Consider the following 9,906-nt stretch of genomic DNA (forward strand, 5'->3'; position numbering starts at 1 on the left):
CGTTGCAGCAAGAATGCCGCACTACGACTAGAAGTAGCCAATAATGTTTACCCATTCACACATTGAAATGGATGTTATCTCTCTCATTCCAGCAAAATCAAAAACAACCGAAGACCCGCCGAAGACATTTCTCTTAAAACTACAAAATGAAAATGAGAGAGAGCGAGAGAGAGGATTTATGGATGGAAATCCAAATTAATACAAATCTTTTAATGTTTCCACTGTCCCCTTGACCTAATTACGGCATAAACAATTCACCTACATTTTAACCGAAACCGGTTATGGTTGACAAAGGGGTTACGTAAACCTCATTTAGCTATAGGTTTTTAAGGTTTAGGTAAAATCGGCGAGCTCTCATGGTTTTTATTAGGGAAAAGTACCAAAAAGGTCCTAAACTTATTACACTTATGCCAAATGCAGTCCTAAATCTTTCAATTGTATATGTTGGCATTGACCATGCCACACAAAACTGCCAAAGCTTACATCAGCGATCTCCGGCAAAATTGACAAAAAGCGAAAAGGTTTTTAGGACTTAATTGGCATAGTTGAAAGGTTGAGTACTGAAGTGACACAAGTACAATAGGCTTTTAGAACTTTTTCTTTTCCCTTTTTACCTACTTAATGCGATGTCACCTTCAGGATGCATGATCTTAAACAAGCAGGATTGTACTAGCATTCAATTTGAACAAGAGTTGGATTACACAGGGTTTTGTACCGGCATTCTTACTTGGCGACTCGCCGCGCCATTGACAAAAAGAAGAGACAAGCGAGCACCCATGAGGCATGCTGTTATCGCGTCATTGCATTGACCCGCAAAAAAGGGTCATGCAGATCACGTAACGTTTACGTCTTGAGCTTGGGTTCAGGCGGGCCAAGACTCCTCTTTCGGGCTTTTTCCTACTTTAGGATTGGGATGCTTCGTTTTGGACAGAGACAAGGATGAGAAAGTAAAGCTCCAACTATGGTGTTTCATGAGCAACCGAACACACGTGATCACGTACCGACGATGCTTGCTTGCTACGACAGATTCATTTGACTGAGAGGAAATTTCAAATAAAGACTTGAAATAGAGCCGCTTTCTCAATAGAAGATCCAAAAATTGTCCCCAATATTGGTATAAATTGGCCAACTTTTTAAATCTTGTCTCATAAAAGAGAGTCCATAGGGAACCCTGTCTCAAGATAAGGTCCATTCTTGACCCCTTTTTGAGAAGATGGCCTCGATCTCACAGTAGAAGCTCCGGCAGAGAGTGAACACAACAAAGTAAATTCAAAAGATTAGTGGTACTAGAGAGAATTTCTATCGAGGTTCATGCCAACGACACGACACACTGAATTTTTTGACACGCTCCATACCCTCCCACGAGCACTAAATGCGATGAGAATATGTTCAGTTGATCTCGAGACTCCTCTTTAATCATATCGAGGCCGAGCTCTTGTTAGAGACACATTGGATTAGCAAAGCGTGTACGGAACGCCGAGATAAAATATAGGGAGGAAAAATGCACACTAAGGACGTCACACGACGTCCAATTTTTGTGGATAAGAATTCTGGGGCTAAAGAGTTCTTTGGGCTCATTATTTTTCTCATCGATGACTCATCATCTTCACATAAGTAGGGCCATCGTCATATATAGTTTTCCTTTGGATGACCTATCTCGAATTAGATCAAAGGGAAAGTTTAATTTCCACATGAAATCTGACTCGAGATCTAACTTGATACGATACAATCAAGTTAAAAGTTCGAACTCTTCTCTCTCTTTTTTTTTTTTTTTTGTAAGTTTTTTAGGTACTTTATTAAATTTCATTTAAAATTTTTAAAAAGTTTAGCTTGTTTTGTAAAAAGTCAGTCCACGTGGATTTATTTTTTTTAAAAAAATTTGACACGTGGTCTTATTTTTTTTAAAAAATATTGCCACATGGACTGACTTTAAAAAAAATTCCACGTCATACTTAAAAAATGAATAAAAATAGCACGCGGACTTTTTGGCCAGAATCTCACCACTGGCACTTAAATGATCATTTTTTCTCCGATTTGGCACTTATGTAAGCCGGCAAAAAATTTTGGTACTAAAGTACGTGCCCTACATAAACTTTGGCATTTTAGATGTCCTTCTACCCTTTGTTTTTTCCAAGTAATATTAAAAGTTATTAACAAGTAGGCATTACTTTTTCAAAAGGAAAAAAAGTGGTCACACATCCACAAGGGACAATTTAGGTCCCATTTTTCATGCATGCCGTGATTAATGGTTCATGTGCTGTCATAATTGCATAGTTGATCCTCTTAGATGGCATCTCATACTTTTTCCACGAAAGGACCAAGAACCTTTTGCGCATCTTTCACGCTGTCGAACAGGAGTCATTCTCCATTCCTAGGAGTATTCGTAATCCTCGAATCACGAAAACAAAAGATGGTCATCATCCATTGAGAATATTTTCAGATTTCTTACATCATTACTTCGTTTTATATAAAAATAGTCATACAATATACCCGATTACGATAAATTACAAACAAGTATAAATCCTTTCGCAACTATAGAAGTCCCGACCGAAAAAATAATAATAAAATCTGACGCTCGGTGAACACGACAGAGTAGATTCAAATGAATAGTGGTACTCGAGAGACAACTTCTCCTCAGGTTTAGGCCAACAACATGACCGTTGAATTCGTCGCACTCCATTCCCTCCCACGAGCATTAATCTTTATTTCTAGCTAGTTACAACCATGGTTCGAGTTTAGGACAAACGCAACGAGAATATGGGTCGGTTGACTCTCAAATTCCTCTTAAACCGTATCTTGGCCGAGCTCTCATTAGCACGACACATTGGATTAGCAAAGCATCCACGAAACGAAAAATGTGAAAAATGATCCAAGCATAAAGCATTTACGGTAAGGAAAGTGATATGATATTGTCTTTTTCTTCTTCTTTTTTCAAATTTTTGTGTTTGTTATTAGAGCACGTTTGTCATAGAAAAGCCAGAGGAGATTGTAATGCCATAGCTTTTATGGATATAGCAATTTTGTGGATAGCAACTCTGGGACTTCTTATTAGCCACTGCATAATTTTATATCAAAGGACACAAGGGGGTGACTAAAGGGAAAAAAAAAGGCCAAGTCTTTTGGGCTCATTATTTTTCTCTGGCTGACTTATCATCTTCACATAAGTAGGGTCGTCGTCATTCATGGCTGCCAAAATCTAGGCGTGCTTTTTATTTTTTGCACAACCTCTGAGGCCTGGTCTAAGACAGTAATAATTTATGAAATCTTTAACTCCAGAGTCAATATCCTACCTCCAATCAGATCAAAGGGCGCAATAAGAAGATTCTTGCGAAAGCAGCGTCCTCCATCAATATCTTGTCTTTGATTTTGTAAACTTTCACAAATCATTATCGAATTCCTTTTCAATTGTGTCTTTTTTTTGTGTTAATTTTTTCCTTTTGGTTTATGCGAAATAGCCAGCTTTTCTGATCTGGTTTAATTTCTAACCGTGATCTTGTTATTTCCTTTAACTGTGTATCCTAACCAGACTCTATTCTTGGAAAATGATGGATGGGACACGAGAAATAATTCGAAGGGAAACTTCCAAATAAGGGCTCGAAATGGAGCCGTTTTCTCAAAAAAAGTCCAAAATGAATATTGTATCATATAAGGACTTGAACTGACTAGCTTAGTCTCAAATAAGGGCATGAGCAAACACATGCATCTCACATGCCATTTTATTGGGGGTATTCTCGTCCCGGAACATTTTTTTCTTTTTTTTCCTTAATTTCCTAGGTTCGTCCCCTTCTTCCTCTTTATTCTTCCGGCCAACTCTCTGGTTAACTTTCTTTTTTGCTGAACATGACCATTTCTTATCAATTTCACAAGCTGATCGATGGAGATGGCTTGGGCTTGCAGGGTGGCTAGTGGCAGGCAGCCGGAAGATGTGATGACACGGACGACTCGACAATCAGGCCAAGCTGGATTTTAGCGGGAATGCAAAACCAGGCAACGGCATGCGAGATGCAATGTCGGTGTCGTCAGCTGTTCTTGCAGTGTCTGATGTTTTTTCTTGTGGTCCTGATTGTCTGGAGGATCAAGCCGATGTGGTCGAGCAGTGGGAACTCGAAATCAGTCCCCATCGATTCTCCTACCAAGAACTCAAGCAAGCCACCAATGGGTTCAAGGAGAAAGAGCTTCTCGGGGCAAGGCGGGTTCGGCAAAGTGTTCCGGGGGACCTTGTCGAGTTCCAAGATCTAGGTTGCAGTGAAGCAGGTCTTGCACGAGTTGAACCAGGGCCTCCGGGAATTCGTGTCGGAGATTGCGAGCATTGGGCGGCTCCGCCACCAGAACTTGGTCCAGCTCCAGGGCTGGTGTCGGAAGAGGGGCCATCTACCGCTCGTGTACGAGTGCATGGCGAATGGGAGCTTGGACAGGCTCCTGTTCGACGAGCCTAAGGTTGCTCTGGTCTGGAAACAAAGGTTTCGGGTAGTGAAGGGCATTGCTTCAGGGCTCCTTTATTTGCACGAGGTCATTCACAGGGATGTGAAGGCCAGCAATGTGTTGCTGGATGAGGAATTGAACGGGAGGCTCAGCGACTTCGGGCTCGCGGGGCTATAAGATCACGGGTCAAACCCGGGCATGAAGGTGTTGGGGGGAATGACTTGGGGGAATGACCGAAGAAGAAGATGCAAGAGAAAAATGAAAAGAAAAAAGCAAAAAAAGAAAGAAAATACAAATATCCGAAAGAAATGCAACCATCACTTGAGGCCCTTATTTGAGGCTAACTAATCACTTGAGGCCCTTATTTGAGATATTGTCCACTCTGGATCCTTTTTTTGAAAAACTGGCTCCATTTCGAGCCTTTATTTGAAAATTTTCCCTAATTCGAATCCATTCACCGTTAAGATAGAGAAAGCGGATATTACGTCAATCGTGCATGGTTCAAGAAATGAGATTTGAATAATCTTTTTAAACTGAAATATATATATGTTTATTTAATTCATAAAATGTTATTGACTAGTTATATCACGATATATCTACAACATGATTTTTTTTTATCTGGTTAGTAGCAAATTTCTTTTCAATAAAAATTATTTTAAATTGCTGTTCCTTATTGGCAGTGGATATATTGAAACGAGAAAAATTGAACCCGAGCTAGCCAAAAGGAGATGTAATAGACACGAGAACACTTGGGGCATGTAACTTAAAACCGTTCCCGTCTATTAATAGCCACAGTCTTGCTGTCCTCTCTTCGATCCTTGTCGCGACCATCCCCAACGGGTGTAAGCCGAAATGGATGATCCCTCTATCCGAGATGCTCGCTCCTATCTGCCGCAGATTCTCCCTAGTCCTACCGGATGTGTCGTTGAGGAATTGGAGCAGATTCTCCCAAACCCTATCATACGCGACGTTGATGAATTTAGTCAATCGATGAAGATTTTCTATTTAATTGGAGTTGCTAGCGATATATTTGTGGCTGGCTAAGAGCCAAGTGAAACGTGAGAGGACACCTCACTTCCTATGAAGCAGAGATCCCAAGATCGGGGATTCGGTTACCCTAATTGTCTAATCAACCCTATTTCGAGCCCGATTGTCAGTATTTTGAAAAAAGATATCGCTGAAGCGGTCTTGTTAAAATTGAATATCCCAAGCACGTCTCTGTTCTCGGCCATTCCCGCCTTTGATTCTCATTCACTCTCTCTTCGCTAGTTCCAATTCTTGGCGTCACCGCTTGGGAGGCCTCCTCCTTCCGATCCATTCATCAATCACGTCCGATCACTGTCTGTTTACTCAAGGTAAACTCTCATACTCTGTTTCATGAGGCAGAGACCGAGAGCCTTTGCCTCCGCCGGAGTGAAACCTGTTGCGTTTGAGGCTGTCTCGATGGCCTCGAGTGTGCTTCGTTGCCTTTACTTTGACACGGCCGTAACTCCTTCCCTTTTCCTTTTCGCGTGTAACCTCCCATTCGAATGCCTTCCGTGCATCTGATTTTTTCCCTCAACTGTTTTATTATGCATGTTTGTTGCGGTGAATGAACTTTACAGCCATTTTTGCAAATTTGGAAGTCCTGTATTCCCCTGCAAGTTGGAAGCGAGAGCATTCATGTTCCTTTGATTACCTTCGTCATTACGGGTCTAGTATCCTCAATTTCATTCTCCTTACGCTTCTATGTTATTGCTAGTGTATGCCTCATTTGTTGACTTCGTTGATAAATTCAAGTTTGGTCTCGAGGGATTCATGTTATGCACGCTTTGCTCCCGCCGATTGCATGCATTCCTGTCGATATCAAACGAACTATAGTACAATAAGAGGAATATTGGATGCCCATCTTTTCTTATTTCGAGGACAAAAGAAACACACAAAGGGTTACATTGCTGATAGTGTCACACAAGTATCTGATTGCATGTACAACTCCTCATTGTTTAGTGCCTTCTCAATTTGTTCCATCTTTTTGCCATTCTCTTGGAATAGTGTAAAAACCACCTACTCTTCTCGTCAATAATCAAATTCCCCAGCACAACCCCAATCAGAAACCCGACTCCAGCCCCAATTAGCACAAATTTCCGATCCAAGTTGAATGGAGACTCTTCGCCGATTTCTTCCTGGGGAGATGGTGGTATTGGTAAGTTATACCCAACCGTTGTGCATTTTTTTGGCAAAGGACTTCCACATAACCCCTCATTCATGGCAAATGAATCAATCGTGAATGTGTTGAACCGACCTCCTCCTGGAATTGGCCCCAACAGTTGATTATGAGAGACGTTGAAATATGAAAGAAATGTAAGTTGGGCTAGCTGTGGAGGAATCTCTCCTGACAGCTTGTTTTGAGAAAGATCTAGAGATTCCAACTTTGTCAAATTTGCTAAGGAAGGCGGGATGGAACCGGTAAGAACATTGTTCGAAAGATTAAGCATGAGAAGTGACTTCAAATCTCCAATGAGATCGAGTATGCATCCTTCGAATTTGTTGTTGGAGAGGTCAATTCCCATAAGGGCATATGGAACCTTCGAGTATTCCCTTTCTATGCCTTTATTCGTCAATTTCATTCCATAATACAAGGATGTTAGAACTCCATAGAGCTCTCCAAATCTAGAGAACTCTTCCGTAGTACTCATATATTCCAAGCGATCTTGAGCAGCAACTACTTTCATGGCATGGAAACTCTGCAACGACTTGGAAGGAAGTTCACCGGTGAAACTATTGTCGGAAAGGTCCATGACATGCAAGTTGCTAAAATTGAACTGGCTTTGAGGTGGTTTTATTGGACCATGGAAGTTATTGGATTTCAAGATAATAACTTTCAAGTTGGTCAACTCTGATAGCCATGAAGGGAAACCATCGAGAATTTGATTGTGACCAAGATTCAAATACTCTAACATTTTACATTTCGTCAAAGATCTTGGGACAAGCCCTTGCAATCGATTCTCTGCAAGGTCAATAAGAGTTAATGCACAACCTTTAGGGTAAGCCTAAGGAATGCTTCCGTCAAGTTTATTTTTTCCAAGATCCAAAATTTCCAAAGAATGAATGTTTTTGAGACATGAAGGAATTGTGCCATTTAGACTATTGCTGGACAAGTCAAGAGTGACAAGGGACTTGGCTCCACAAATAGATTGAATATCTCCGAAGAGGATGTTGTTGGAGATATTGTAATAAGACACCGATGGAGGTGGAGTAGGGAGTTCCGTTTTGAGCAAGTTAGAACTAATGTCAAGATAGGTCAAGTTAGGTAGCAGTATATTGATGCGGTTGTCCACAAAGCTAGTTAGAATATTGTGAGAAAGATCCACATACCACAAGGATTCTCTGCTACCATTCCCCATCCAAGTAGGAATTCTCCCTCCGATTTTATTGTGTGAAAGATATATTCTCTCTAATCCGCGTAGGTGGCCTAAAATCTTGGGGAACTCTTGCAAGTTGCACGACTCTAAACTTAAATAGAAAAGTTTTGAAAGCATGGTATTCATCTCGATCCCGCTAACAAAAGATATGTTGTTGAAGTCCAAATATAATTCTTCCAAGTTCTCGAGTCTGTGCAAATCCACGGTGCCACTCAAATTATTCCCACTAAGATCCAGAATTTCAAGATCCTTGAGTTCCCATAATGAGTTTGGGATTTCACCTTGCAAATTGTTGGACGAAAGGTAGAGCCGAACCAACCGCGTTAGATTCCCAAGTGAAGATGGAATTGGACCGCTTAGCTGAGCATCTGTCAAATGTAAAGAATCATGGATGGTTAGTTTGGCTACCGATTGAGTCTCCGACATTTCTTTTTCTTTTTCTTTTTTGTTCGGTTAAGGAATCTTGCTACCTGTTGAAATATTACCCGCAAGGCCCAAATTGGTCGGATTTGCCAAGTTGGCAAGCAAATGCCAAATGCCACTGCTGAAATTAGTGGCAAAGAGATATAGAGAGGACAGCCGGGTAAGATTAGAGAAGGAAGCGGGGATTTGGCCTTGGAATTTATTTGCTGAAATACCCGGAAGAGCGAGCTCGGAAAGATTACCCGGTGAAGCGGGAAGTGAGCCCGAGAAACCACAACCCGAAATTGATATTTCATTCAAGAAAACGAGGTTTCCGATCGAAACGGGTATTTCTCCCGAAAAATTTGTTCCCGAAAGAGTCAATGATTTCAGGCGATTACCCCAATGTAGTTCGGGAATAAAACCAGAAAGGTTGTAATTATCTCGAACGTTGAGGACTTCCAAGTTTGGTAATTGAAAGATGGTCACCGGAAATTCACCATGCAATAGACAATCTGCAAGTTTAAGCGACTTCAAAGAGGACAAGTTTGCAAGTACATGAGGGAATGGTGATGACATGCTTATATAAGAGAGATCAAGTTCTCTAAGCATAGTTAAGTTCTGAACAAAATTGCCTAGGTTGGGCGTCTCAAGATCCCACCACGTCGAAGACAAATCAAGAGAAACTAATCTCGAGAGCCGCGAGATGTCCGATGGGACTTTCCCTGAAAATTCGGAATAAGATAAATTGAGGTAGTGTAACCTGGAAAGATTGCCAAAGCCGTATGGGATTGAGGAAAAGTTGAAGTAGTTGAAAGTGAGATTGAGCGATTCCAAATGGAGTAGGCGAAAGAGGCTAGTGTTGGAAGTTATGGTACCAACGAGACAGCTGCCATTGAGGTCGAGGCCTGTCACATGACCGGTGGCCTCATCACACTTTACGCCGTCCCATGAGCAGCAATCTCCATGTCCATCTAGTGACCACGATTCAACCTTTGGATAATCACAAAGCCACTCTGTTCTGTCGATTCTGAAACTTTGCTTGAATTCCATCAAGGAAAAGCTCTCATCCGGACGGCATAGGGAATCAACAAAGGAAGTAGGAAGCAAAATGAGGCAAACAATCCAAGTACAAAACAGGAAGAATATCGAGGGTGCCATATCTCTGTGTTTGTTTTTTCCGCTTTTTGGTAGAGTTCGATTGTAGTGAAGAAGCTTTTATAGGCAGCCATAAGCAATTCCATCGTTGAACTTTGATGCTGCTTTGGCCATTCATGCACTATACACATCTGAAAAGACGCTTGGGTTTGATTGAAGAAAGAGTCGGTCTAAGAAATGGAAAAAGCCGGTAGACTCCCGTGCTATACACGGCCAAAGTCTTAGGATGCGGATTGTTGGATAACAAGCGATCCCCTTGTTCATGTGTTAACGGTTAAATTGCTTTTGCCATCTTTTAGATTGACAACTAAGAAGTTTCTAGCAGTACAGATAGCCCTTGAATCAGAAAAAAAAAAAAAGGTCGTAATTATTGGTTAAAAATATTTTTAGATTTTACATATGATCTCCGAGTTTATAATGAAAAAATATCCGTGAGTACCACATTCAACAAAATAAAAGTCCATGGATCACATTATATATTAGTCTAAAGTTCATGAACCATATTAAACAAATAAAATTTTAA

At 41.0% G+C, this 9,906-nt stretch overlaps 2 protein-coding genes across 2 annotated transcripts; both read right to left on the minus strand.

Annotated features, from left to right (window-relative positions):
* Window positions 1-6,404: 6,404 nt before the first annotated feature.
* On the minus strand, window positions 6,405-7,361 carry LOC115726898 (receptor like protein 27-like). Its single transcript, XM_030656982.2, has one exon. It carries the CDS (start codon window positions 7,359-7,361, stop codon window positions 6,405-6,407), a length of 957 nt encoding a protein of 318 aa, XP_030512842.2.
* A 90-nt stretch (window positions 7,362-7,451) lies between these two features.
* Window positions 7,452-9,387, minus strand: LOC125314190 (receptor-like protein 39). Its single transcript, XM_048275694.1, has 2 exons — window positions 9,104-9,387; window positions 7,452-8,191 (listed from the first exon to the last, which is right to left on the minus strand). Exons 1-2 carry the CDS (start codon window positions 9,384-9,386, stop codon window positions 7,452-7,454), a joined length of 1,023 nt encoding a protein of 340 aa, XP_048131651.1. The 5' UTR covers window position 9,387.
* Window positions 9,388-9,906: the final 519 nt, after the last annotated feature.

Source organism: Rhodamnia argentea, chromosome 3, assembly GCF_020921035.1.
Source record: "Rhodamnia argentea isolate NSW1041297 chromosome 3, ASM2092103v1, whole genome shotgun sequence".
NCBI lineage: Eukaryota > Viridiplantae > Streptophyta > Magnoliopsida > Myrtales > Myrtaceae > Rhodamnia > Rhodamnia argentea.

Excerpts from the sequence above, each read along its gene's own strand:
- LOC125314190 (XM_048275694.1), bottom strand. The coding sequence starts at position 9,386 with ATGGCACCCTCGATATTCTTCCTGTTTTGTACTTGGATTGTTTGCCTC. Across the intron at positions 8,192-9,103 it reads CAATGGCAGCTGTCTCGTTG|ATGCTCAGCTAAGCGGTCCA; the intron begins GTACCATAACTT and ends TACATTTGACAG.
- LOC115726898 (XM_030656982.2), bottom strand. The coding sequence starts at position 7,361 with ATGTTAGAGTATTTGAATCTTGGTCACAATCAAATTCTCGATGGTTTC.